This window comes from Anabas testudineus, chromosome 7 (assembly GCF_900324465.2).
Source record: "Anabas testudineus chromosome 7, fAnaTes1.2, whole genome shotgun sequence".
Taxonomy (NCBI): Eukaryota; Metazoa; Chordata; class Actinopteri; order Anabantiformes; family Anabantidae; genus Anabas; species Anabas testudineus.
This window is the reverse complement of record NC_046616.1, coordinates 13,135,086-13,162,769: the sequence shown is the minus strand read 5'-3', so window position 1 is coordinate 13,162,769 and position 27,684 is coordinate 13,135,086. Positions and strand designations below refer to the sequence as shown.

At 42.3% G+C, this 27,684-nt stretch overlaps 2 protein-coding genes across 4 annotated transcripts in view; one reads left to right on the top strand and one right to left on the bottom strand.

Moving 5' to 3' along the window:
- The window catches only part of lrp1ab (low density lipoprotein receptor-related protein 1Ab), a 76,097-nt gene that overhangs the window by 44,012 nt on the left and 4,401 nt on the right, over positions 1 to 27,684 (top strand). The window contains exons 21-79 of one of the 3 annotated variants that reach the window (XM_026367451.1): positions 547 to 729; positions 1,144 to 1,341; positions 1,457 to 1,702; positions 1,958 to 2,155; positions 3,272 to 3,476; positions 3,685 to 3,849; positions 4,097 to 4,341; positions 5,183 to 5,314; positions 5,409 to 5,636; positions 5,779 to 5,953; positions 6,219 to 6,313; positions 6,450 to 6,599; positions 6,750 to 6,890; positions 7,112 to 7,237; positions 7,329 to 7,460; positions 7,545 to 7,679; positions 7,803 to 7,932; positions 8,051 to 8,177; positions 8,891 to 9,042; positions 9,194 to 9,318; positions 9,542 to 9,916; positions 13,538 to 13,727; positions 14,039 to 14,243; positions 14,360 to 14,552; positions 14,970 to 15,095; positions 15,177 to 15,305; positions 15,481 to 15,600; positions 15,817 to 15,930; positions 16,039 to 16,188; positions 16,281 to 16,403; positions 16,538 to 16,654; positions 16,765 to 16,893; positions 16,990 to 17,118; positions 17,267 to 17,407; positions 17,527 to 17,714; positions 18,518 to 18,701; positions 18,796 to 18,881; positions 18,969 to 19,088; positions 19,202 to 19,389; positions 19,499 to 19,704; positions 21,715 to 21,903; positions 22,069 to 22,217; positions 22,447 to 22,540; positions 22,701 to 22,817; positions 22,965 to 23,084; positions 23,203 to 23,325; positions 23,422 to 23,547; positions 23,661 to 23,777; positions 24,762 to 24,868; positions 24,988 to 25,120; positions 25,354 to 25,476; positions 25,595 to 25,717; positions 25,805 to 25,936; positions 26,048 to 26,185; positions 26,332 to 26,451; positions 26,560 to 26,852; positions 26,984 to 27,162; positions 27,268 to 27,374; positions 27,484 to 27,603. In XM_026367451.1, the coding sequence (XP_026223236.1) occupies positions 547 to 729; positions 1,144 to 1,341; positions 1,457 to 1,702; positions 1,958 to 2,155; positions 3,272 to 3,476; positions 3,685 to 3,849; positions 4,097 to 4,341; positions 5,183 to 5,314; positions 5,409 to 5,636; positions 5,779 to 5,953; positions 6,219 to 6,313; positions 6,450 to 6,599; positions 6,750 to 6,890; positions 7,112 to 7,237; positions 7,329 to 7,460; positions 7,545 to 7,679; positions 7,803 to 7,932; positions 8,051 to 8,177; positions 8,891 to 9,042; positions 9,194 to 9,318; positions 9,542 to 9,916; positions 13,538 to 13,727; positions 14,039 to 14,243; positions 14,360 to 14,552; positions 14,970 to 15,095; positions 15,177 to 15,305; positions 15,481 to 15,600; positions 15,817 to 15,930; positions 16,039 to 16,188; positions 16,281 to 16,403; positions 16,538 to 16,654; positions 16,765 to 16,893; positions 16,990 to 17,118; positions 17,267 to 17,407; positions 17,527 to 17,714; positions 18,518 to 18,701; positions 18,796 to 18,881; positions 18,969 to 19,088; positions 19,202 to 19,389; positions 19,499 to 19,704; positions 21,715 to 21,903; positions 22,069 to 22,217; positions 22,447 to 22,540; positions 22,701 to 22,817; positions 22,965 to 23,084; positions 23,203 to 23,325; positions 23,422 to 23,547; positions 23,661 to 23,777; positions 24,762 to 24,868; positions 24,988 to 25,120; positions 25,354 to 25,476; positions 25,595 to 25,717; positions 25,805 to 25,936; positions 26,048 to 26,185; positions 26,332 to 26,451; positions 26,560 to 26,852; positions 26,984 to 27,162; positions 27,268 to 27,374; positions 27,484 to 27,603 (9,111 nt within the window). Of the gene's footprint in view, positions 1 to 546; positions 730 to 1,143; positions 1,342 to 1,456; positions 1,703 to 1,957; positions 2,156 to 3,271; positions 3,477 to 3,684; positions 3,850 to 4,096; positions 4,342 to 5,182; positions 5,315 to 5,408; positions 5,637 to 5,778; positions 5,954 to 6,218; positions 6,314 to 6,449; positions 6,600 to 6,749; positions 6,891 to 7,108; positions 7,238 to 7,328; positions 7,461 to 7,544; positions 7,680 to 7,802; positions 7,933 to 8,050; positions 8,178 to 8,890; positions 9,043 to 9,193; positions 9,319 to 9,541; positions 9,917 to 13,537; positions 13,728 to 14,038; positions 14,244 to 14,359; positions 14,553 to 14,969; positions 15,096 to 15,176; positions 15,306 to 15,480; positions 15,601 to 15,816; positions 15,931 to 16,038; positions 16,189 to 16,280; positions 16,404 to 16,537; positions 16,655 to 16,764; positions 16,894 to 16,989; positions 17,119 to 17,266; positions 17,408 to 17,526; positions 17,715 to 18,517; positions 18,702 to 18,795; positions 18,882 to 18,968; positions 19,089 to 19,201; positions 19,390 to 19,498; positions 19,705 to 21,714; positions 21,904 to 22,068; positions 22,218 to 22,446; positions 22,541 to 22,700; positions 22,818 to 22,964; positions 23,085 to 23,202; positions 23,326 to 23,421; positions 23,548 to 23,660; positions 23,778 to 24,761; positions 24,869 to 24,987; positions 25,121 to 25,353; positions 25,477 to 25,594; positions 25,718 to 25,804; positions 25,937 to 26,047; positions 26,186 to 26,331; positions 26,452 to 26,559; positions 26,853 to 26,983; positions 27,163 to 27,267; positions 27,375 to 27,483; positions 27,604 to 27,684 lie in introns of all 3 variants that reach the window. The other 2 variants (XM_026367452.1, XM_026367450.1) reach the window with 2 other exon arrangements.
- Positions 10,588 to 11,732, bottom strand: LOC113167078 (galanin receptor type 1-like). Its single transcript, XM_026367457.1, has one exon. It carries the CDS (start codon positions 11,730 to 11,732, stop codon positions 10,695 to 10,697), a length of 1,038 nt encoding a protein of 345 aa, XP_026223242.1. The 3' UTR covers positions 10,588 to 10,694.

Below are 27,684 nucleotides of genomic sequence, written 5' to 3'. Positions count from 1 at the left end.
CTGTCAAGTCTCAGCATGCAGAAATGGGCCCAGCATGACCTGTTAGTCTAATGAGCAGTCTGCGCTCTGTGTGTGTGTGTGTGTCTAGCTGAGTGTGTGTTTGTGGGTTCTCTTGTCCTGCCGTCTGGAAGTCATTAACTAGAAAAAAAAACAAAAAAAACAATGATAATGCCCTATCCTCCTATATATTGTATTCTATGGGGAAGGGGCCGAGGCCGTTTCCTGTTTTAGCCTGGCTATAGTGCTGACATTTGCCATGAGAGGATGTCATTGTGCCATCTCCCCAGCGCTTCCTTTAACCTGTTAGTGACATCAGTCAATGAGCTGTGTGTGTCATTGTTGTTTGACTTGGCTCAGAGTCAGGTTGTCAACATACCATAGCATCCCACCACACCTACGCATTAACTACTGTCTAGAGTGGCCTATTCTTCCTATTCACAGGTGTAGGCCAACTGTATGGTTTGTGGTTTCATTGCTTCTTTCAGATTGGCTAAACTACACAGTTGGCTAATTTTGCAACACATTTTCCTGCTTGTTTCTCTGCAGCTACCCGTCCTCCAGGTGGCTGCCATGTAGATGAGTTCCAGTGTCGGATGGATGGCCTGTGCATTCCCAATCGCTGGCGCTGTGACGGCGACACAGACTGTATGGACCTGAGCGATGAGAACAACTGTGAGGGCGTTACTCACATGTGTGACCCTGCTGTCAAGTTCAGCTGCAGAGATTCTGGTAAGGAAGCTTTCAGCTGCCTTAAGCAACAGGGGTAGAGGAGTGATGTGCATTTCTGACAATATCAGTTAAAGATTCATTTTGCTGTTAGTACAAATAGCACAAAATAGGACAAATAAATGAAACAAGTGGGCTGTAACACCATAAAGCAGCACTTGGACATTTATTTGCAGGTTTGTCATGTAGAATATATTTATAATGTTCACAGCTTTGTTCAGACATATCCACGACTGTGACAAAGAGAGCCACAGAACGCTTGTGATATTTGCCACACGCATGAAAATGAAATAGATTGAATTTCTTTTATTATATTTTATTTTTTTTATTTCATTAATATATTATGATAAACATCAAAAACAGCAAAAGCTAAAAGTTAGTCTTGTCATGTCTTGGATGTCGTCTTGGTCATGTCAGCTCGCTGCATTAGCAAGGCCTGGGTCTGTGATGGAGACAGCGACTGTGAGGACAACTCAGATGAGGACAACTGCGAGGCGTTGGTGTGCAAGTTGTCTCACCACATGTGTGCTACCAACGACTCCATCTGTCTGCCTGCGGAAAAGCTGTGTGATGGCACTGACGATTGCCCAGATGGCTCTGATGAGAAACTTTGTGGTAAAATATTCATTATATTCAAATACCTTCCTATAGACTAAACCACAAATGGTACATACAGCCTCCCTTTCACAGATATATTCCCAAACCTTTCATCTCTGTTTCTTGCATGCAGACTTGTGTTCACTGGACAACGGTGGCTGTAGTCACAACTGCACCATCATTCCTGGAGAGGGCTACATGTGCTCTTGTCCCTTGGGCATGGAGCTGGGGGCTGACAACAAGACCTGCCAAATCCAGAGCTTCTGTGCCAAACACCTCAAGTGTAGCCAGAAGTGCGAGCAGGAGAAATCCAGCATCAAGTGTTCCTGTTACAAGGGCTGGGAGCTTGAGGCTGACATGGAGAGCTGCAAAAGTACTGGTAAGTATAAACGGACACTTTGTTATAAAGACTTGGATGTGCCGAGGAAGCTCCACCATGATAATAATGCTATTTTTGCGGTGCATTTAAAGGATAAGTATAAAATTTTTTTAATGTATTGTGGTGTCTTTGGAAGGGATGGATGAGGGAGATGTAGACAGATTTGGCAGGATGTGATCCAAGACTAGCAATGGATTTTGTCAATCTAGACTAGGTGAATTTTACTGAGCCTGTGTATCATTTCTTTGCCTTCAGATCCCTTCAAACCTTTTATCATCTTCTCCAACCGTAATGAGATCAGAAGGATTGAGCTTCACAAGGGGGAGTTTAGTGTGCTGGTACCAGGACTGAGGAACACCATTGCTTTGGACTTTCACCTCAACCAGAGCACCCTGTACTGGACTGATGTTGTGGAAGACAAGATTTACCGTGGGAAATTATCCGAAAATGGAGGTGAGGCATCCATTTAGTGACAGTTTTGTGTAAGCTTAGGTTACAGTAAAAGACAGATAGTGTGGTGGAATGAATGAACATTTTTAATTTAGATGGTTATAAGGTCATTTTTCAGTGTCATCTTTTTGTACATAACAATGCGTCCATTGTTCCCTCTGAGACAGCAAATCATGTTTGTGCTTTTGACTGAGCCTGTCTTCGAAATTAACTTCAACTCAGCAAATACACACATACTTTTTCAGAACCAAATGTCTTCAAAAAGAGACTGTGGTCAGCAGTGGAGGTCTGTGACCCTGAATAAATCTCCCAGGTCATTGTCAGACTTCCCTCCTCCAAAACCCCAGGCCTCCTTGCCAATCAAGGCTGTGTTGCCAGCACAACACTTGGGGGAGCACACGGAAGGCTTTGTCTCTTCTCATTTGTCTCAGTATTTGCTGTGCGTGACTGCAGCCACAGCACTGATGCAGTATAGGAGGCACAACACACTGTGGTTTCAGTTCCCAGCCCTCGAACCTCTCCACTGAAACAGGGCTTCTGGGACATTATGACCAACTCATAAATCAGATCCTGCTGCTTGCTCCTGAAAGAATTTCAACATCTCCAAGTTGTTGGCATATACTGACTGGGGCCTGCAACTTAATAAAGGCACCCTTACCAACGCATGTGCACGGAATGGCAACTCCACCACAGCAACCTTTATATAAACTGTTAAAAATGCCTGTCCCTTATCCTTTTAATTGCTGCTAGAAGCACTTGAGAAGAATTGGTCTGTTTGTCCTCAGCCAGAGATTATCACATATTATGGTTTTGCACTCAGTTTGTGTGAAAGCTATTTATTTCTGGGAAATGATAAAAAGTAAGGGACATCTGGTGCTGAATCCTTTTTCCCTAGAAGTAGATCACTAGAGTTTGAGTAGTCAAAGTCACACTGACACAGCAGCAGTGCGTGGTGTGCCATTCACTGACGGTTTCCTTAAGAGTAAAGAATGCTAAATATTTTACTAACTTAAATACACTAAATCAGTTACAGCTGATCTCGTCTTAAAGCAGTACTAACACAACGTGCTTAAAAAAAACAGACAGATTTAAAAAATGTTCTGTGTCTTTTTTCAAAAGCTCTAACCAGTTTTGAAGTGGTGATTCAGTATGGACTGGCTACTCCAGAGGGCCTGGCTGTGGACTGGATAGCAGGAAACATCTACTGGGTGGAGAGCAATCTGGATCAGATTGAAGTGGCTAAATTGGATGGTACCATGAGAACCACTCTGCTGGCTGGGGAGGTGGAACATCCCCGGGCCATTGCCCTTGACCCTCGTGATGGGTAAGAGACATACTACGCTAATACTGATACTGATCAAGAGATTCTAAAGCTGTAATTATCCTTTATATACTGTGTAAGGAAATGTTATTTTGAGATTCAATTACAGTTGGTGCAGGATACATTACTTGTACATTATTGTCTATAAAGGTGAGATCATCTCAAATGTTTCTGATAATGTCTCCACACGGATCTATTTTTCTGTTGGCAGAATTCTGTTTTGGACCGACTGGGATGCCAGTCTGCCCAGAATTGAGGCAGCATCTATGAGTGGTGAAGGCAGACACACAATCCATAGGGAGACAGGCAGCGGTGGCTGGCCCAATGGACTCACTGTGGACTACATGGAAAGACGCATTGTCTGGATTGATGCCAGGTAGCATTTGCCACTAGTCTCTGATTATACAGAGCGCTCTTGCTGCACTGCATCCACCCACTCACTCATTACATCACCCACTTTCTCTTTCTTTCTTGTCTTTTCTTGCCTCTGTAATTTTAATAAACATGCAGCCATGCTCAGCGAATAAAAAAACTAGAGTACAGATACAGATTTGTATATTCATAAGCCTACACACGTTAGTCCTGTTATGTAATGAATGTATCTCTGCCTTACTGCTCCTCAGGTCAGATGCTATCTACTCTGCTATGTACGACGGTTCTGGGCTGATTGAAGTGTTGCGGGGTCATGAGTATTTGTCCCACCCCTTTGCTGTCACCATGTATGGAGGCGAGGTCTACTGGACTGACTGGAGGACTAACACTCTGGCCAAAGCCAACAAATGGACAGGACACAACGTCACCGTAGTCCAGCGCACAAACACACAACCCTTTGACTTGCAGGTGTACCATCCGTCCAGACAACCCGAGGGTAGGTAGCACACCAGAAACCGGCGTATAAACGTGTATATAGAAGCTGAAATTCAAAGAGAGACATCTCAGATCTACCCCTGCCTCTCAGCCTGAAGGATTGAGTTTTAACTCAAAGGAGAAATGGTGGCAAGTTCACGGTTGCTGACTGTGTTGATTCACAGCTCCTATTCCCCTAAGACAGCTGACCTTTTATTGCTGTGAGACGAGATGTCTCCTCACAACAGCAGCAATTTGGACAACTCCCGCTGCCTCGTTGATCAAAAAGTCACCTCATTGTTTGGATTTTCCCACTGGCAGGGTAGGAAATAAAACTCTTCTTCTGAGACTTATGTTATACAAGGATCTCAGCGATGCACATGATTGACAACACAGCAGTAGCATTGTTGAAACTTGATGTTTAGTAGCCAGTGGCTATGGGATTGAAAGATGTTGCAGGAGCAGAGAGGCACTAGGGCCTGTAATTGGAGGCAGGAAAAGAGCGATCTCCCAGAATTGTTGATTGACAGCTGCACTCAATGCCCATGACAGTGTAGAAACAACAAGCTATGTTGACAGGTCAGGTAAACAGCCTTTTTTTTTTTGCAATCTCACTTTCCTTGATGTTCCGCTGATGAACAGGTCCATTACAAATTTAAAAATAACCGTTGACTGTGAAACACTGGAAATCAATCTCACTCTAAAGCAATAGGCTTAATCTACTACTAGAGCATATAGGGAACTTTTATAGTCATATTTAGTCCCAGAGATAGAACGTGTTGTGAACGCCTAAAGAAGCACCTCCTCCATGTGCATCCCTCTGTCATTCGCTGCAGTACCACATGACTTTTTGTGTCGTTTAGCTCCCAACCCATGTGACACCAGAGATGGCAAAGGTCCTTGCTCCCACCTCTGTCTCATCAACTTCAACCAGACCTTTTCCTGTGCCTGCCCTCATCTAATGAAGCTGCAGTCGGACAAACGCACCTGCAAAGGTTGGGGGCAAAGACTCTCGCTTACAAACACACAAGCACCCACATATACAGACTACTTCTACTCCAAATTTCACCAACTTGTTTTCTTTTTCAGAGTCTCGCAAGTTCCTCCTTTATGCTCGTCAGATCGAGATCCGAGGTGTAGACATCGACAACCCTTACTATAACTACATCATCTCCTTCACTGTGCCGGACATAGACAACGTGACTGTAGTGGATTATGATGCTGTGGAGCATCGCATCTACTGGTCGGACGTCCGAACGCAAACAATCAAGAGAGCATTTATCAATGGCACAGGGGTGGAGACTGTTGTGTCTGCTGGTCAGTTGATTTAATTATTATTTCAGTAAGAAGTTAGACTTTCATAAATGTACATTGGATAAAAGTTCAGAAAGTAAGTGATAAAACCCTGCATGCCCAGGAAACTGACGTTTCCCTTTGTGGTCTTGACTCCCCTCCCCAGACCTTCCTAATGCCCATGGCCTGGCAGTAGACTGGGTGTCTAGGAACCTCTTCTGGACCAGCTATGATGCCAATAAGAAGCAGATCAATGTGGCAAGACTAGATGGATCTTTCAAGAATGCTGTTGTCCAGGGTTTAGACAAACCCCACTGCCTGGTGGTGCACCCTCTTCTAGGGTGAGTATAATCTTCTCTTAGTTAGGCCTTTATCCACTTTAGTGAATTCTCAATTTCATGCTCTTTTTCTGGTTTCCATATCACTGCTGTTTTTAAAAGTTTAGTTGACTTCTCATGTACTTTTAGAAACTAAATTTATTCTTAGGAGAATTAACATTTTCATTTCAAATTTCTTCTCACTGTGTCATGTTGTGTTCTGTAATGAGTCTCTGGTAGAGCATTCCTCTTCCTCTCCACTTTTAATACTACCCATATCTCTCCCCAGGAAGCTGTACTGGACTGATGGTGACAACATAAGCATGGCCAACATGGATGGTAGCAACCACACTACACTTTTCACCAATCAAAAAGGACCAGTAGGTGAGCAGATGTACCACCTTCTTCCAAAGAACTGAAAAATAACACTAAATCTCTGTTAAACTCTGCTAGGTAACACAGATGAAGCACATTAGTGTGAGAGATGCATATGTGAAATAACATTACAATTTCCACCCAGGCCTCTCTATTGACTACGAGAAAGAGCAGCTTTACTGGCTCAGTTCAGGAAACAGCACAATCAACCGGTGTCAGCTGGATGGATCTAAACTTGAGATCCTGGAAGGTGTTAAAGGCAAATTTACCAAGGCTACTGCACTGGCTATTATGGGTAAGATGAAAAAGATAATACTGATAATAATGTATCCTAATTACTATTGGTTACATACATATTACGTCTTACATTCTTAGCAGGTCAGTGTCTCAAAACACTAGTCGAGTGGTAACATACTAAGATATGCATCAAATTCCCTCACTCTAGGAGAAAAGCTGTGGTGGGCAGACCAGGGAACTGACCGAATAGGAACATGTGACAAGAAGGATGGAGGAAACTGGAAGGTTTTGCGTAACAACACCTCCCCTGTGATGCACATGAGGATCTATGATGAGGATGTGCAGAAAGGTAGGAAATATCACTTAGGAAAAGTTTTACTCCATGAGGTTGTGTTAGTAATAACCTAGAAAGTAATTTTACAGAATTCATTAGAGCAGGGCAATTTAAATTAAAATGTAAATGTTTTACTTATTGCCAGTATTGTTCTCCATTCAGGGTAAAATCTGGTCTTCATCCAAAACAATTCCTCAATTTTTGTAGGCATCACTGATTTTCTTGTCTTGTAGCAGGTATCAACCTGTGCAGTAACAACAATGGCGACTGCTCTCAGCTTTGTCTGCCCACCTCACCAACAACCAGGGCCTGCATGTGTACTGCTGGGTACAGCCTCAAGACGGGTCAGCAATCATGTGAAGGTAAGACGCTGCTTCACAGCAACAGTCACACTGTACATCAGGAATGCAGTTTGTGCTAAAATCAACAACTTCCTGTATTGTCTCTGAACAGGTATGGGTTCTTTCCTGCTTTACTCTGTTCATGAGGGGATCCGAGGAATTCCACTCGATCCAGCAGATAAATCTGATGCACTGGTACCAGTGTCTGGCACTTCTCTGGCTGTCGGTATCGACTTCCACGCTGGTGAGTGACACTAAGGCACATCACTAACTAGACATTTTAAAGTTGCCACTATCCCAGAGATACAAAAGGCCTATTGCTTTTCAGAGAATGACACCATCTACTGGGTGGATATGGGCCTTAGCACCATCAGCAGGGCTAAGCGAGATCAGACGTGGAGAGAAGATGTGGTAACCAATGGCATTGGCAGGGTGGAGGGCATCACCGTTGACTGGATAGCAGGTCTGGTCAAGCCTAACTTTAAACCAAGTTTTTATTCTAATCAGCACTAAAGCATACCTAATTCATAATGGCATGAGCAGAGGTAGGACAGTATGGCTGATTTAAATCCTTCTACGTTTATAGGCAATATTTACTGGACTGACCAGGGCTTTGACGTGATTGAGGTGGCCAGGCTGAATGGCTCCTTCCGCTATGTTGTCATTTCCCAGGGCCTGGATAAACCCAGAGCCATCACTGTCCACCCAGTGAAAGGGTAAGCTTTCCTGCCAACAGTTTAACTCTATAATAGGATTTAATGCACACGGGGTGTAGTTCTTTTTTATTTCCGCAGAAGTGCATGTTTAAATAATCTCCTGTGTCCCTTTGCGCAGCTATCTCTTTTGGACCGAGTGGGGTCAGTACCCGCGTATTGAACGTTCCCGGTTGGATGGCTCCCAGAGGCTGGTCATGGTCAATGTGAGCATTAGTTGGCCAAATGGAATCTCCATCGACTATGAGGTGTGGATCACAACCAACATGATAGCACTTAAGATCTACATGAAACACATTTGCCCTGACTTTATCCTGTAAGATACCTTTATAGTCTTGGAATAAGTCTTACCCATGATGATGAAGCTGTTCAGGCTTTGCATTTGGGATGATACTGTCATGTTGGTATGCAGTACACTTTGTATGCCATACATAGTGCTGTGTTTCCTTCACTAGCAGTTCAACCTCCAAACATTTTCCAAATAGTGTTAGGGAGTGTCAAGGAGTGTCAAGTGTTTAACTTGGCTGCATACTTCTAGGGAGAGCAGCCACAGTCTAAACCAACTGTATTTATATTTTTCCTAACTGTTGACTGATTAATATCTAAACTCTTGAGATTACTTTGAAACCCTTTGCAGCTTTATTTTTTTAAATATATAAATCAAAGTACCTCTAACCCATACCTCCCAACTGATTTCTTTGATTGGACTCCAGTTTTTGCTGCACTTGGCTTCTCTTAATGTTATTAGCCTAGAAGTTGACTAATGTCCCATTTTACTGCATTTGCCAGACTTGTATGTCAAGTTGTTTTTCAATAATGAGAGCGTTCCGGTGATATTGATATTTTTATAACTTATGAGGACACCAGCAAACTAGTCTCAAAATAAATTTTAAGTTAAATCTTCATTCTGAAAATGTGACTTTCCCCAACTAATTAACACAATCTAACTTTGTCGTTGCAGGACGGTCTGCTGTATTGGTGTGATGCCAGAACAGACAAGATTGAGCGTATCAACCTGGAGACTGGAGAGAACAGGGAGTTGGTGCTGGCTAACAATAACATGGACATGTTTGCTGTGTCTGTTTTTGGGGAATACATTTACTGGAGTGATAGGTCAGTAAAGTGGATATGTGGACTTCTGCTTATTCTTTGTTTTTCCATTGTTTTAAATAAAAATACTTTTTATTGCCTGATATGTTGCATTACGTGAAAGATTTCACTGTATTGTAGCATTTGCTGACTCACAGTCTTGTCTTTTATTTAGGACTCATGCTAATGGCTCCATTAAGAGAGGCAGCAAAGACAATGCTACAGATGCTGTGCAGCTCAGGACAGGCATTGGTGTACAGCTGAAAGACATCAAAGTTTTCAACAGGGCGAGGCAACAAGGTAGGAAAAGACAAATACACATACACTTAAACATAACCATAAAAACTAATGTTTATCCTTTTCTGTAAGAAGTATGGGGAAAATACATGTTCACCAGAATACGTATAAAGTAACACACTCCACTACCCTATTTAATTAACAACCCCCAGGAAGTGATGCTAAGCTGTGTTTAACCAGACTCATCATTTGGCAACACATCTAATGAATGTATCACACTCCCCAGGCACCAACGTCTGCAAAGACAACAATGGTGGCTGCGAACAGCTGTGTCTTTTCCGTGGCAACGAGCAGCGCACCTGTGCCTGTGCACATGGCATGCTGGCAGAAGACAACCGCAGCTGCCGCGACTACGACGGCTACTTGCTCTACTCGGAGCGTACCATTCTGAAAAGCATCCACCTGTCCGATGAGACGAACCTAAATGCACCAATAAAGCCATTTGAGGACCCTGAGCACATGAAAAACGTGATTGCTCTCAGCTTTGACTACCATGGTGGTGGAGGAAAGGGAGCTAACCGCATCTTCTTCAGTGACATCCACTTTGGCAATATCCAGCAGATCAATGATGACGGCACAGATCGCAAGATAGTGGTGGACAGTAAGTTTGGATCAATCGTATTAATTATATTTAACCTCAGAAAATTCACAAAGCTCTGCTAATCATCACTCCTCGATGTAGCCAGAGCAGCTTTCTCCTCACTCAGACTGTAAACATATATTTCAGCTGTGTTGCCTAGTGGGTATCCTGTCTTTTAACATCTCTGTTAATAATTGAATGTTGTCCCTCATCCCCTTGACACTGTAAACAGCCATCATCACACATTTTGACAACACAAGCACCCAGGAGGATCCACCGTGATGTACACACAGCTGCACCTCCTCAACCAGACAAGATTGACTTAGATCACTTAGGGCTGCCGCCTGTAGAAGACACACAGAAACACACACTGTGCTTTTTGCCTGTCTCAACACTGAAGTGCCTTTTAAATCCCGCTCTTTTTAAATGATTCAAGAGCAGGTTGTTGAACTCTGTGCAGGAAAAACATTGCATTTAAAATCCAGCGACCAAAGATGTTCTTAGCAAGCAGTATTCAAAACAGTATTCTTTGGTACAAAAGACAGGAAAACAAGTAAAATGCATGTGCTGATATGTTTATTGAAACATTATGAAGAAAAGGTTTAGAACAGATTGGGTGGGGCAAATGGCTAGTTTCTCCTCATTAGCTTTTCATCTAGTTATCCAGTCCATCCCATTAGGAAGAGTGGCTCCAGTGGAGGTTAGAAGAGGATAGTACTCCATATAAAAGTGCGCTCACCATGAGTATTTCATATGCAAACGTGCACATCCATCTGGTGATGTTTAGACACGTAAACACTCAGTTTTGGCCTCTTTCTGAGCTTGTGTCCAGCTCAAAGGGCTGTACCATGTCCCTGCTCATCACATGAAGGCAACCGGTCAGACAGCTTTTGCACCATGTCCAGCGCTCCCTCCCAAGCTTTAGTAAGTCGCGTCTAAACTTCTGAGACATAAGGCCGTACAGTACAGGGTTTACCACTGCTACAGAGGACGCCAGCAGTCTGGCTAGAATAGCAATGGTATTGTAACCAGGTGATCCTGTTATAGATCTTCCAATGAAAGAAAACATGAGGGCGTAGGAGGGCAGCCAGAGGAGAGTGAAAACCACGACCAGGAGAGCTGATGTGTAAGTGACTTGGTTCTGGTAACGTTCCAGATGGGAAGCATTCCCCAGCAGACGTGCATGTCGAAGAAAACAGAAGATCTTAGCGTACATTATTACAATGATGCTTAGTGGTAACGCAAAGCCAAAAAAGAAGAGGGCAGTGCTGTAGACCAGCTGGCTTAAGTCAGAAAGGAAGGCAAAGCAGTAAACAGCTCTGGACGCTGTAAGTGTTCGGAAGGCAAACTGTGGTGCTGCCAAGGCCAAGGCAGGGATCCAGAGCAGAACCACTGTCAGCTTTACGTGTCTGTGCATTCTCGTACGGTATGCCCAAGTGGGGTGGACCACAGTCAGGTAGCGTGTCACGGCCAAAGCTGCTAGGGTGAACACTGAGGCAGCAGAGCAGGCCACACCCAGGAAGCTGATGGCTTTGCACAGGAAGGGGCCAAAAGGCCAAAATCCCAGGCTGATAGCAGAAGTGTGGAAGGGCAGGCAGAGCAGCAACAGCAGGTCAGCAGCACTAAGAGCCAGCAGCAGAGTATCTGTGCCATGTGGGGGTTGGCTTTCTTTCCTTCTTCTGCCAGTGAGGATGGTGATGACAAGGGTTTGGCCCACAAGACCACTCACCAGAATTAGCCCATCCAAGATAGGCACCATGGTTTTATAGAAAGCCTCATATGCCCAGTTCATTTTGTTAAGATTGGTGCTGTTTAGTTTCTGCCCCAACATCTCCATGGAATCACAATAAAAGACTGTTGAGTAATTGATTTAATGGCCTATTAATGTGAAGTATCAGAGCAGCATGCTCACAAAGTGTATGAGAAACGCATCCATTGGCTCCAGTTCATGTTTTAAATTGTATTAGTCACAGGCATGGCCACACTTTATAAGACCACCAGTACACTCATAATGATGGCAGTTAGTTAAAGGTTCCATCACTGGAAAATAAAATTAGTTTTTATGCTGTTTATTTTAAATACTTAACTTTTCTGAAAAATATTAAATCTTGTGCTACTTTCAAGGTTTTCACAAAAAACTGTAAACATGACCTTAAAGAGGAGTCCTTGAACCGTGGCTTTTCATCGCATGCATCATCATCTTCTTCTTTGTAATTCAAGCAGGAGCAGCTTGGGTCAAAACCAGAGCGATGTCAGCGCAGCAGTTCTTCTGTGGCCGTATTGATTTCTTGAAACCAGGCAACAGTGGACAAATTCATCCCAGCAGTCGCTGACAGATATTCCACTTTAAAAACAGTCAATGCTACTTGATGTTAAGTGGTCGTCACAGCAGGAGGCATGTTGTCCATTTTGATGTTCTTCAGAGTTACGGTGCATTCAGTCATAGAAGGAAAAAATATATAGTGACAAAAAGAAACAGTAACAAAATGTTAGTAATTCTAATGAGTCACTTGAGGTACAGCACTGCTCCCGTGACTGTGAGAACGGCTCTGTTCTGAGTGGTAATATGTTCTTCCCAGCAGGTTCTCTTCATTATTTGCACAGTAGTTAGGGGCTGAGCTGATGTAGGCAAGGGGAGGGCAGGCTGCTATATTTGATTAGGTGTCACTGGCTTGGATTAACTTTACTCATCCCTGTCCCCTTTGTGATCATCATTAAATCTAAGCAATTAGCTGCTCACGCACATCATTGTCTCATTTGTATTTTGTACAGCCTGATAATTGAAGATACACAAGTGTGACTTTGTTTAGGTGACTGTGTATTCAGTTGTAAACTGGTCTCTGAGTTGGAATTTGGTTGGTTAACAATGTAATCAGCCTTAATATTATCCTGCATTAAGGTTGATTGTGGCACTTTGTCAATTCATCTGAAACATCTATTAAAGAGCAATTATTGACTTTCAGTAAAAGATCAAACTGTTCCATGGAGTGTTAAGGGTTTTATTGTTGGGTGTAAGTAGTCATAAATGTGGTTGCTAGTGTGACTGAAAACAGATGGATATAGACCTTGGAACCCATAAGGCTGCTGTACAGTGTCCTTTTCCATGATGCTGTGTTCATGGTTGATTTCCATATCTGGGTTTGTGTCTTTAAAATGACTCAGGCTGATCCACTTGCAGTTTTCTTTCCATAACAAGTAGTCACCATGAATGAGGGTGTCCACAGGAAGGTGTTTTTGTATGTGCATCTATTAAATGATGGTATACACTCAGATCTGTGTGGTAGCACTTCTATTTTACTCTTTTCTTTTTCACTTGTCTCTCTGTTTTTCACAGTGCAAAATGAGAAAAACCTTAAAAGCATATACCACTGCCTCTTTAACAGTGTCTCGCAGACTTAAGGGACAACTTGTTAAACCAATGGAAGTGATTAATGATTTGTTGAACTCTTACTGAAGGTCCTCATTAAATCTTGCACTAATACCCCCTGAGTGGTGATATTTGTTGTAGTAAATAAAAAAAATATTTGTTCCTCTTAAACCTTTTGCTTCTTAAAGCAATAAAAAGCACTTGCACTGGAAAAAGTGCTATCATGTGTCCAAAATATTTACCTAGGGCAAACTTCTTCCTTCTCTGCTCTACAGATGTTGGGTCAGTTGAGGGTTTGGCATACCACCGAGGTTGGGATACACTCTACTGGACCAGTTATACAACCTCCACCATCACTCGCCACACTGTGGACCAGAGCCGATCTGTGGCCTATAACCGCAACACAGTGGTCACAATGTCTGGAGAAGACCACCCCAGAGCCTTTGTGCTGGATGAGTGTCAGGAGTAAGTATCAGGGTTTTAAGATTCAAGATTCTAAAAACTTTATTAATCCCAGAGGGACATAGTTCTTCCTTGTTACAGTTGCTCTAAATTCAAACAGAAAGAAAATGAACCACAAGCAGAAAAGTTCCACTCCAACACAAATTTAAAAAAACATTAATCCAAAAAACTCAATATATACACAGAACATGTAAAGGTCCAACTTATTTCTTTCAGTTTGAGCAGCAGATTTATTTTAGTTGTGTCAATTATAACATTTTTGTGAGGTCCCAGTAGACATCACCATGCTTACACTGTGTTTGTTCCTACTAAAGCCTCATGTTCTGGACCAACTGGAACGAGCAGGCTCCAAGCATCATGAGGGCCTCTCTGAATGGAGCCAATGTGCTTGTGATCATTGGCAGTGACATTAAAACTCCTAATGGCTTAGCAATAGATCACCGTGCTGAGAAACTCTACTTCTCTGACGCCACCTTGGACAAGATTGAACGCTGCGAATACGATGGAAGCAACCGTTATGTAAGAAATAAATTTTTGATTTTTAAAAAATAATTTTAGCTATAAAAAGCATCAAGATATTCAATAAAACTTTAGAGTTGTGTGAAGTTACAGCTACATATAATCTTCTGTTTCAGGTCTTGTTGAAGAATGAGCCGGTCCATCCGTTTGGCCTGGCTGTGTATGGAGATTACATCTTCTGGACTGACTGGGTTAGGAGGGCTGTCCTTAGAGCTGACAAATACACAGGAGGAGACATGAAAGTGCTGCGTGCTGACATCCCTCAGCAGCCAATGGGCATCATTGCTGTAGCTAATGACACCAACAGTTGTGAGTAGCCTTTATTGTTATTATGATTTTTGTTGTTGTTGTTGTTCAACTTTTTTAACAAATATTTGCAACATTAACAACAATCCCATCGGCCTAAGCTGAGTTTATGGCTATTTAACAAATGCTTCCATGCCAACACAGTAAACTAACCTCATGAATTTGTTACAGTTTTACCTGCTGAACACCAGCATATATTAACAGTGTCCCTGGGAGCATGGTTTAGTCTAATTTAACAGAGTCATTAGCAAGCTGTAGAGTCTTAGTGTGGTAGCTTACACACTATAAATAAGTTTCAGTTTCTTGACACCCACTTACATGGTGCTGGGCCTCATGCCAGTCAGATTTAATGCAGAGTCAAAACTCACTGTAAAACCACGTTAGTACCCTAACAAACCTTCTGTGTTACACATTGCTCAGGTGAGTTTTCTCCTTGCCGAACAAATAACGGAGGTTGCCAGGACCTGTGTCTGCCCACGTCTGATGGACGGGTCAACTGCAGTTGCCGTGGGGACAGAAAACTTCTGGAAGACAACATCTGCTCTTGTGAGAGAGAGAGAAAGTCTTTGAAAATCTTTCCCAGTTGTTTTTGAACTATGTGTAATTAAGATGTTTCTACCTCACCAGCACTGAATATATCGTGTGGAAGTGTGGATGACTTTGAGTGTGGAAACGGTGACTGTATCAACTATAGCCTGACCTGTGATGGCATGGCACACTGCAAGGACAAGTCGGACGAGAAGCAGTCTTATTGTGGTGAGAGTTTTATTTATTTATAGATATAGATATAGATATAGATATATAGTAAACAATGACCTGTCAAAAGTCGTCATTTCTATTTCAATCTGCCGATAATGACCTGATTGCAATTATGTATGGTAAACATGTATCTGCTATTCAGCCAACTTTAATCACTGCTCCTTCTCCAAAGCTAATCGAATTTGCAAGAAAGGCTACAGGCGCTGCATGAATGGCCGCTGCATTGGACACCAGTTCTGGTGTGATGGTACAGATGACTGTGGGGACCATTCAGATGAACTGCCCTGTAACAGTAAGTTATTAATGTCCATTTTATAGATACAATACTATTTTTAACTTTTCTGCCTACACAGCACTGCAACACTACCTCTACATGTTAATGAGTGGGTTAGTGCCAGAAAATAAATGAACTATTTTAGTTCATGGCTAGGATTTACCTCTTTCCCACTCTGTTCTTTACTTTTGTTAAACAAAAATGTCAATTGAAAAATGCTTTTGCATCCGGCAGTGACTCTGTGCAAAGCAGGAGAGTTTCAGTGCAAAGATGGAAGCTGTATCTCCAACTACAGCCGCTGTGACCAGGTGGTCAACTGTGAGGATGCTAGTGACGAAATGAACTGCCGTAAGTAATCTACTATACAGTAATTCTGTTTCAACTGCTTATTCACCAGTGCTTAATTTGTAAATTTCTTATAAGGTAGTGTTCAAACTATTTTTCCATTATTCTCAGAACCCACAGACTGCTCCCGTTTTTTCCGCCTGGGAGTGAAAGGAGCGTCCTTCCAGAGCTGCGAGAAAACCACGCTTTGTTATCTGTCCTCTTGGGTGTGTGACGGCAACAATGACTGTGGAGACTTTTCAGATGAGAGAAACTGCCCAGGTTGGCTGCTGTGTTTCACCTTTAACATACTTTCAGCTTTTCCCATTTGTTCTTATTAATTCTACTTTATGATTTCTTATGTTGTCTTCCAGATAAAAGGAAACTTAAATGTCCTGTCAACTTCTTTGCTTGTCCGAGTGGACGCTGCATCCCTATGAGCTGGACCTGTGATAAGGAAAATGACTGTGAGAATGGTGCTGATGAGACACACTGTGGTCAGTCTTCTATAGAGTTTCTTTTTTTATCTATAAAAGACCGTTTCTTTAGACTTCCAGCTACTGCACATGGAAAAACATGATTATGGTTAGGGTGAATTAATCAAAAAAATTCTTTCTGGCTTCCTTTGCAGATAAATTTTGCACGTCCACCCAGTTTGAGTGTGGGAACCACCGCTGCATTTCCAGCCACTGGGTGTGTGACGGCTCTGATGACTGCGGTGATGGTTCCGATGAAGACCAGAAATGCAGTAAGTAACATATTATTTACACTCACCTACGTAAAAATACTTTGTCCCACAGCCAGTCGTGAATGATTGATTGTATATCATCACATAACTTTTCCACAATGTTGTCACAGAATCCAAGACCTGCAGTCCTGAGGCTTTCCAATGTCCCGGCTCCCACATGTGTGTGCCTCAGCGCTGGAAGTGTGATGGAGACAAGGACTGCCCTGACGGAGCTGATGAGAGCGTCAAAGCCGGCTGCAGTGAGTGGGATCTTGTGATTTAAGTAAAATAAAATACGGCTATAAAATACGGCTCTATGTCCATTAACTAAAGTGGATGTTTTTTTGCACTTCCAGTGTACACCAACAACACTTGTGATGCCAAGAATGAGTTCATGTGCCAGAACCGACAGTGTATCCCCAAGCACTTTGTATGCGATCATGACATAGACTGCTCTGATGGCTCTGATGAATCTCCAGAATGTGGTGAGTGATGTTATTTTGTTTCATGGAAGTGAAATTGAGGAAGTTTAAAAAAAAAACAAAAAAAAAAACCTGACTTTAAAATAGTTAGACAGTGTGATTAATGGTTAAGGTTGAGTTTAATATCAAATACACTCTTGTTCTGGTGTAGAATACCCAACGTGTGGTCCAGATGAGTTCCGCTGTGCCAATGGTCGCTGCCTCAACCAGAAGAAATGGGAGTGCGATGGAGAGTTTGACTGTCAGGATCGTTCGGATGAAGCTCCCAAGAACCCTCGTTGCACTGACTCAGGTAGGGATTACGTATAAGAATGAATCATCAGATAAGAAACTTCATGCTGGAAAAGGCAGTAACCTGCATCCTGTTTCAAAGCAACACTAATATAAAATGCTCATTGTCTCCGGTTTCAGAGAGGGCATGTAATGAGTCAGCCTTCGTGTGCCGTAATGGGAAGTGTTTGAATGAGACTCTGCTGTGTGACCACAACGATGACTGTGGTGACGGCTCTGATGAACTCAACTGCTTTATCAACGAGTGTCTCAACAGTAAGCTGAGTGGCTGCACGCAGCTGTGTGATGACCTCAAGATTGGCTTCAAGGTACGTCATCTAATTTGTTGTTTTTAACTGATATTGCAAATAAAACAAATCAAGTTACTTGATGAACTCGCTGTCTGTAATTAGACAAGACATTATGTCTTCTATGCAGGCTGTTCGCTCAGAGACAAATGGTGTGTATGCTATTAATGGTGAGTTAGGGAGGACTTACAGAAAAAGACTTGTGAACCACTCGCTTCAGGCATGCGGTTATGTAAGACAAAAACATGTCTTGGCTCCCATTCCTGAAAGTAGGAGGCCAGTCTTAGAACAACTTGAACTCAGTGTGAACTCTCATGTCTGTGGTGTTGAGGCTGTGGTTAAAGCTTATTATACAGAGCAATTTGGACAACAGCCTTCGAGTTCACACAGTACTAGTACATAACGTCACCATCACTGGTAACTGGTGACTTCCATCATGCGTATGCCAACTCCAGGTTCCCACATTAAAGTGAAGGACTTGAATGTGAAAAAGTGGGCGAGTGCGTCGGAGTTCTTTGAAAACACAAAGACTGATTTTAAAAAGTGCTTTTACCTTGCAGTGATAAGATGATGTTTGTTTGTGCCTTGTAATTTACAAGCATATTAGATGTCAACCTATCTGAATCTGAATCTGTACTCTTGCTTGTAAGACAACTAAGAAAATGACATTTCCTTCACAGCAACAATCAGATTTCATGTTAGTGTTAGATATTGGCTAAGCAATATGGCTCACAGATGTCCTATGACAGGCAATGGCAGGCCCTTGTAATTTGAAACCAAAACACTGTGAAATTCTGACATATCTCTTGTGCTCTTGGTTCCAGTGCCGGTGTCATCCTGGTTTCCAGCTTAAGCGAGATGGGAAGACATGTACGGACATAGACGAGTGCACAACCACCTATCCCTGTTCCCAGCGCTGCATCAACACACATGGCAGTTTCCACTGTCTCTGTGTGGATGGCTTTGAACTCAGCCCCAATGACCCCACCATCTGCAAGTCTACATCTGGTAAGGCACGCATGTGTATGTTTTGCATTTTGTTGATGGCTTGTAGCCTTTTTAGTTCTGAAGCATATGTTTTCTGTCTGGTTCTTGGATGCAGAAGAGGAGCCCTACTTGATCTTTGCTAACCGGTACTACCTGAGAAAACTTAACTTGGATGGTTCCAACTACACTCTCATAAAACAGGTGAGAAACATTGGTTCTCAGTTTGACTCATGACAGCACATCAAGCCCTCCACACACCTGTTAATGCTGCACCTGTGTGTGTTTCAGGGTCTGAATAATGCAGTGGCTCTAGACTTCCACTATGCAGAGCAGATGATCTACTGGACAGACGTGACCACTCAGGGCAGCATGATTCGACGCATGCGTATGAACGGCAGCAACATGGAGGTTAGTGAGAAAGTCAAACACCCTTTAATCTAATTGGAAATCTCACTTTAAATGTGAATGAGTCTCTGACTAGAAACCGTTTTGTCTAACCATGTGATTCACTGATCTGGCAGGTATTACACAGGACCTCCTTGAGTAACCCAGATGGCTTGGCAGTGGACTGGGTTGGTGGGAACTTGTACTGGTGTGACAAAGGCAGAGACACAATTGAGGTGTCTAAACTAAATGGAGCCTACCGGACTGTGCTGGTCAACAATGGCTTGCGGGAACCTCGTGCTATAGCTGTGGATGTACGCTATGGGTAAGATACTACTTTTATTAGTTGTCGAAAAACTTTGGAATTTCAGCTAAATGTTATTTGATTTACTCTTCTGTAACTTTAACACTGTCATAAATCCCCTGCTGGTTAGGTACCTGTACTGGTCTGACTGGGGTGACAACCCGCACATTGGGAGGATTGGGATGGATGGCACAAACAGAAGTGTCATCATAGAAGATAAGATCACTTGGCCCAATGGACTTACCTTGGACTTTATCAATGACCGAATATACTGGGCAGATGCCAGGGAAGACTACATAGAGTTTGCCAGTCTGGATGGGACCAACAGACACACAGGTAGAGTACACATTCAAACAGGGAGATACATTTTCTTACTGCTTTTAGAAAGATTTTAGATTAACAATTAACATTTTTCTGCCTGCCTTTAACAATGAAGAAATATAAGATATGTACAGGCAATTCAGGATATGCTCAGGGGTTTTGTGCTTTAATTTTAATGTGATTATGGTCAAACGCAGCCAATTATGTAAAGTCCCAAAGAAATGCAAAATCATGGAGGCAGGATGCTGTCAGATACCCCACAATTTTAACATCACAGAGAATGATAAACACATACACATTATTTCTGGGAGCCACCAAGCATAAGCAAGCAGACCAGATGATGGTTTTCTAGGTTGGAATCCTTTAGCACAGGCCCAGGGGACAGAAACCTTGAAAAGGAAGATTTTTCTGATTAGTGAGCATGTATGGCATCTGCATGGTGCTCAATTGTTGAGCGCATTAGCAACAATAGTGCATATTGTCAACCAACCAAGCAGCACAGGAATTGGAGCACAGCAGGCATCTGTAAAGACATTTCTCACATTTGTTAAACCCTGTTCAACAAATATAGTCAGCTGTGTATGGGACTCATGCAGCCTACAAAGTTCTCTTGTTAGTGAGCATTGCACTATGACAGAAAGCGAATGGAAGCATGTTGGAGGAAGAATTACATTTACAAGGGCTATAAATAATGTATAGTAAAATGGAGATCACACAAAGGTAGCGGTTACAAATAAATCAGTTAAAGTTTTGATGCTCAAGGAGTTATACATAGTAATTTTCCACCATGACTATTTTATTTAAAGAACTAAGAATAACAATATTTTAAGAGCATTAACTTGACAAATGCATCCTGGGAAGTCTACTAATATGCTAATTTATTTGGTATTTTAATAACTTAATTTAACAAGTTCAGGGAACTCAAATGAATTCATTTAACTTATAATTTAAGTTAAATTATAAGTTAAGACTTCAAGTCAGAAGAACTAATGTTTTTAAGTTCTGTCAATAAAAACATGAATTTTTTAGTTGAATTAGCTAGAAAATATAAAACTTATGATATGTAGGTTAAATTATTTAAAAAATAAATTTCCACAAAATTCTTGAATCATAATTTACAGTGTTATACACTGATACACACACCAGACAAACATTAGTATGGCCATCTGTGTGTTTGCAGAGCAAGCCTCAGCCTGTTTGAATTCAGATAAGGAGTGTCCGAAGGGCGCTTCATGCTGATCTCGCTAATCTTTTAGTTCACTCTTGTGTAGTAAAATTATAGCTATCATATTGTAATTGTAAAATCAATGCTTACATCATGGTCACTTAAAAACAAAGTGTTTGTGCTTCAAATGCATACTTGAATGTGTGCATGTATTTATATTGCTGTGTTTTACCACAGAAAAATGGTTGCATGTAGATTGTGGGGCATGTTTCCATAAGGCACCGGCGTCCAACACTGGAAGCAAACACATGAAATGACAAGCAGGCAAAGTGCAATTAGTGCAAAGCCTAATGAGCCGTAGAGCCCATCACATCACACAGATATACTGGAGCCATTGTAGATGTTTTCCTAACAGTTTCTCTTAGAGATATAACAGCAACATCAAATCAGCAAGAATAAGAAATGGAAATCTGAGGCATGTATTAAAAATGAGAAAATAAGTATACAAATATACGCTGCCCTGCCTACCCTTGTAACTTGTACTGACTTGTAAGTTGGATAAAAGCGTCTGCTAAATGACTAAATGTAAATGTAAATGTACATACATTATAAATGACCTGTTTTTGAGACTCATTCAAATAGACAGTAGCACATGTATGTTGTACACACATGTCAATGCTTAAAAGTCCTTTTGTCTGTTGGGAATGTTATGATGCAATTTTATCTAGTCACAGTGGAGAGTTTGTAGAAAAATATGACGTTTTACTTTAGGTAATGGTTTAAAGTTGTTATTATGACTTATTCAGTTCTTTTTCTCATAAACAATGGGATTAATTTATTGTTTGCGTGTGGCCTGACAGTTCTCAGCCATGACATCCCCCACATCTTTGCCATGACTCTGTTTGAGGAGTACATCTATTGGACGGACTGGGAGACAAAATCCATTAACAGAGCCCACAAGACTTTGGGTACCAACAAGACCACCCTGATCAGCACCCTGCACCGACCCATGGACGTCCATATATACCATCCCTATCGCCAGCCTGAGGGTAAGAGACACACTGAAGTTGTTTCATAAGGAAATAAATGGGTCAATGGGAATTTCACAGAAAACACACAATTCCCCATTTGATCTTAAATCAAATATCATAAAACATCTGTCATATGGTGCAAACGTAGCAGTCAGAGGTTAAAACACTTAATGTCTTTCTTAGTGCCCAACCACCCATGTCAGACAAACAATGGTGGCTGCAGCAACCTCTGTCTCCTGTCTCCTGGTGGAGGCTACAAGTGCGCCTGTCCCACTAACTTCTACCTTGCCAAAGATCAGCGTACCTGTATGTCCAACTGCACAGCCAGCCAGGTAGGAAGGCCGTCTAAACATCACCAATGTAATTAGGAATGACTGCAGTTGATAAGTGGATTTAGTCTATGTCCTGTGGCTTTTTTGATAAACTGGTTATCAAACAGTTTTTCCAACTGCTGATTGTCTATTGATAGCCGGCTGTGTGCCAGTGCTACAGTAGCAAGACGATGGAGCTCTGGTGTTGACCTCTCAATCCCATTGATTAATCTGTTTCTTCCTGCTGTAGTTTGTGTGCAAAAACGATAAATGCATTCCCTTCTGGTGGAAATGTGATACGGAGGACGATTGTGGGGACAGGTCAGACGAACCAGCAGACTGTCGTAAGTATTTGATAACATGCAAACATGGGTCATCTTTGTGATTAAGTTCAGTTTTAACTCAGCATAAAGGGGAAGTTCTGCAGGATGAAAATGTTAATCTAAGTTAGTAAGTGTAAGTTCAGCGTTGCCAGCGTAAACCCACATTTTCTTTCTTTAACAGCCGAATTCAAATGCCGACCGGGACAGTTCCAATGTGGCACAGGCATCTGCACCAACCCCGCCTACATCTGTGATGGAGACAACGATTGCCAGGACAACTCAGATGAGGCCAACTGCGGTATGTTTGTGTGTTTTGATGCAAATGTTGAAAAATCATCCAGTCATATTATGATGCTGCAAGCTTTTCTGTATGGCACCATCACCAGGTGATTGTTGCTTATAGAATAGCGTCATAACTGCTGTTTGGTTCATTGCTTCTCTGCAGATATACACGTTTGCCTGCCCAGCCAATTCAAATGCTCCCACCCAAGCCGCTGCATCCCCGGCATCTTCCGCTGTAACGGCCAGGACAACTGTGGGGAAGGAGAGGACGAGAAGGACTGCCGTGAGTAGAAGCTTTGTTTTTTAAGAATCATAATTAATATAATTCTAATATTTAATCATTTTTTTCTTTCATTTTATGTTTGAGACAACAACTACAGATTTGTCATTCTGTCCCACAGCTGAGGTCACATGTGCGTCCACCCAGTTCCAGTGTGCCATCACCAAACGCTGCATACCCCGCGTCTGGGTGTGTGACCGCGACAACGACTGTGTGGATGGATCTGATGAACCTGCCAACTGCAGTAGGACTCCCATCTTATTTTGCATTTTGTTTATTATGAATCATCATGATTAGCACACAATGTAACCCCCCCCCCCCAAAATGTTTTCCACCCCAGCTCAGATGACTTGTGGTGTCGACGAGTTCCGTTGTAAAGACTCTGGGCGCTGCATTCCTGCTCGCTGGAAGTGTGACGGCGAGGACGACTGTGGGGATGCGTCAGATGAACCGAAAGAGGAGTGTGGTAAGAATGTGGTCTTTGTGATATTACACTGGCTGATGTTTCCAAATCGTGATGTTTTGTTTCTTCTCTGTTTTAATTTTATTCAACAATAACATATTCTATAAATCGCACAGCTGAGAGGACATGTGAGCCGTACCAGTTTAGATGTAAGAACAACCGCTGCGTGCCGGGCCGCTGGCAGTGTGACTATGACAACGACTGTGGAGACAACTCGGATGAAGACAAGTGTAGTACGTGTCACTTTGAGCCTGGAAACAATGTCTTTACACTATATATTGTCATCATCTGTTATCTCACCTTGTCCACTGTAACTTACACTCATGCCCGTGCCTTGCTAACTGGTAACATATTCATGTTGCACCTTAAGCTTATTAATTGTGCTTACTAAATCGCCTTATTCAGCATTATTCTCCTTTCACTGTCATTTCTGATGCATCTCACCTCATCTGATATTTGTTTAATTTCATACTATCCTATTGGCATGAGCCAGAGGTAAGTTACTCCACCTTCATATGTGAATCGCTGTCATATTCAGTTTCACCTCCACACGCTGACTTTGCTCTCATTCTCCTGTCCCACTGTGATTCCTACCTACAGCTGATGATCTGTGAGAGGCTGCAACCTGAGATTTAAATTGATTGATTTCGCAGAATTATACAGCCATTCTTTTGCCTCTGCAAAAGACTAATGCTTTTTTGATTAAATAAAATCTAGAAAAACACAATAAATGTCGCTGAGAGTTATTGAATATCTTTTAGTCTCTCACATCATCTCCTGCACTGTCTGCCGTCTGTGTCTTTGTTACAACACTTGTGTTTGTGCAGTTTTACTTTGTTTTGTCTTTTTTTTTTTTTTTTACTTCTTTAAAGTTTGTTAGTCTTGTGGTGGCAGGAAAATATATAATTTATCATTATACCTGCAGAATGGTCTCTGTGTTTTCCCAACATGCCACTTTTCAGTAAGTAGCATGCTGGGGTAAAGCTGTTATAAACACTATAAGTACAATGCAAATAATTAGCATTGTACACATTGTTTTAAATATAGCAATCCAAAAATTGTGTGAAAAAATCATGGCCATATGAATATCCATAGCAGCACTTTGACAACATCTGTCACAGACGGGATCAACATTGCACAGTGTGGCCTTATGTTTGTGCTGTTGAAGGCGTTTACCATTGTTGTCATCAACATGAGTCTGTCTTCTTCTGCTTTAGTGCCTCGACAGTGTTCAGAAAGTGAGTTTGCCTGCACAAACGGCCGCTGTATTGCTGGAAGGTGGAAGTGTGATGGAGACCACGACTGCGCTGATGGATCTGATGAGGTGTGGGAATGTATATGTTTGGTGTTAATGAAACATTTAACATTATTTTGAAATAATAGTAAATTATATTCAGTACTCAGTAAGAATAAAAGCTGATCCTCGGTTGTGTGTTTCCTCAGCACGGTTGTGATCTGAAATGCGACAACGACCAGTACCAGTGTAAGAACGGACACTGTATACCCATCCGCTGGCGGTGTGATGCTGATCCCGACTGCATGGATGGCAGTGATGAGGAGAATTGTGGCAGTACAGGTAAGTGTATGATTGTCTTTTGTTCTGTCTTGTTTTTAGAGTAAATTACCTTTTATCATGTTTGCAAAATTGCCCCTATAAAAAAATTAATGACATTTTAAATACACAAATTTGTGATAGGAGTGTTCACACATTTGTTGTATAAACACAACTTAAAGCTAAAGGCCATGAAAAGAAGATGTGTCAGGCTCCAGTATGAAAAATCTGTGATTGTCTCTTCCTGTTTTTCTCAGCAGGACGTCACTGTCCCCTCGATGAGTTCCAGTGTAACAATACTTTATGTAAACCTCTTGCCTGGAAGTGTGATGGAGAAGACGACTGTGGGGACAACTCTGACGAAAATCCTGAAGAATGCAGTGAGTGCAGCCTTTGAATCGCACAAGTGTTGGAATGTTTTTGATCTATTTGTCTGACCTCTTTTCTTTCCTCTGCCTTCTTTGTTCCTCCTGTCTTTTTTCTGTGTTTGCCTCTTAGGGAAGTTCCAGTGTCCTCCCACCAGAGTTTTCCGCTGCCAAAACGACCGTGTATGTTTGCAAGTGTCGAAGAGGTGCGATGGTGTTAATAACTGCGGCGACAAGTCAGATGAACTGAACTGCCGTAAGTTGCGGAGTCATTTAAAAGTTACTGTGAAAACTCTGACTTCCCCTTCGACTTTGATCAATTGTTATAATGTTATGCCTGCAGAGGCCCCCCCTCCCATGTGTGAGAAGGATGAGTTCCTGTGTGCCAATGGAAGATGCATCAGCTCCAATCTGCGCTGTAACTTCTTTAATGACTGTGAGGACTACGGCTCTGATGAGATCAACTGCAAGACAGGTGCTTTATGTCATATTGACTTATTGATTTCTTTATCATAACTGACAACTGTCTCCAGTTTTTAAATCTGTCTACTAACAGAACTTTCACTTGTTCAATGTGTATTTTTAGACATAAAACTAAATGACTGTAGGAGTAACAGGACACAGTGTGGTGATGGGGATGAAGCCCACTGTGTAACAAATGGCACGGATTCCTTCTGCTCCTGCAAACCAGGCTTCCAGAAGACCGGATACCACACGTGTGGAGGTACACATACACAAAACAATGTACCTGCGATGACAAATAACAACCCATTTCAGATATTTAAAATGTGGAAAATGTTTGCTCTGAAGTTGCTGTGGTGTCACATTTTTCTATCTAATAATATTTAACTATGTCTCTGCATTTTCTAGATAAAAATGAGTGTCTGCAATTTGGAATCTGTTCCCACATTTGCAACAACACCAAAGGCTCCTACAAATGCAGCTGCCACAAGTACTTTACCAGGATCAATGGCACCTGCAAGGCTGACAGTGAGGACTAAAACGTCATCTGTTTTTTATGAAGCTTTTCCTCCTTGGTTATTTTTAACCTTTAAGTAGCGATTAGCATCTTTCTGATCTTTGCTCATTTCCTTTCAGGCATGAATAGCAGTCGACAGATTCTCTACATAGCTGATGACAATGAAATCCGCAGCCTGGATCCCGGTATGCCCAACTGGCGCTATGAGCAGATCTTCCAGGGTGATGCCAGTGTGCGTATTGATGCAATGGACCTACACGTCAAAACCAACCGCATCTTCTGGACCAACTGGCACACGGGCCGCATCTCCTCCTACGAACTTCCAGGACTGTCCACATCCTCCTCATCGTCCCCCAACTCCAACTCTCACCGTAACCGGCGGCAGAGTGAGGGCAGGATCACCAACCTGCAGGTACTGCTGGCCAAATGTGTGCAGAGACTCGAACTGTTCACCTTACCGCTACAAACACAGCGCACACACACACACACACACACACACACACATACACAATCATCCTGTAAATGCTTTCTGCTTATTTCCAGATCAAAGAACTGAAGATGCCTCGTGGCATAGCAGTGGACTGGGTGGCTGGTAACCTGTATTGGACCGACTCAGGTCGAGATGTAATAGAAGTGGCTCAGATGTCGGGCCAACATTGCAAGACTCTCATCTCTGGTATGATAGACGAGCCTTACGCCATCGTAGTGGATCCACAGAGAGGGTATGTGGCTTCAGTGGAACAATCACATGAAGTATACGAATACTGTCCCAGCTTGTTTTGTTCTCATATGTTTTGTAATTGTATGTTCAAACTGTTTTCTTTCAGTACCATGTACTGGGCAGACTGGGGTAACCACCCTAAAATTGAGACAGCTGCCATGGATGGAACTCTGAGGCAAACTCTCGTCCATGAGAATATCCAGTGGCCCACAGGTCGTTACTGAAGTAGTACTGCATGATTTATCTTAATCCTGAAGGCCTAGCACAGGTATAGCCTTTTAATCTGCATCATTTAAAAGCCCTTTCCATTCTGCCTGTTCAGGTTTGGCTGTGGACTACTTCAACGAGCGTCTTTACTGGGCAGATGCTAAACTCTCAGTGATTGGCAGTGTACGTCTGGATGGCTCAGATCCTGTCATTGCTGCCTCTGGCATCAAAAACAGTTGAGTGAAAACAAAAGTGTATTGATCCTCAAAGTGTAGAAACCTGATATTATCACATTGTTTGCATTCTCTTTTGACTC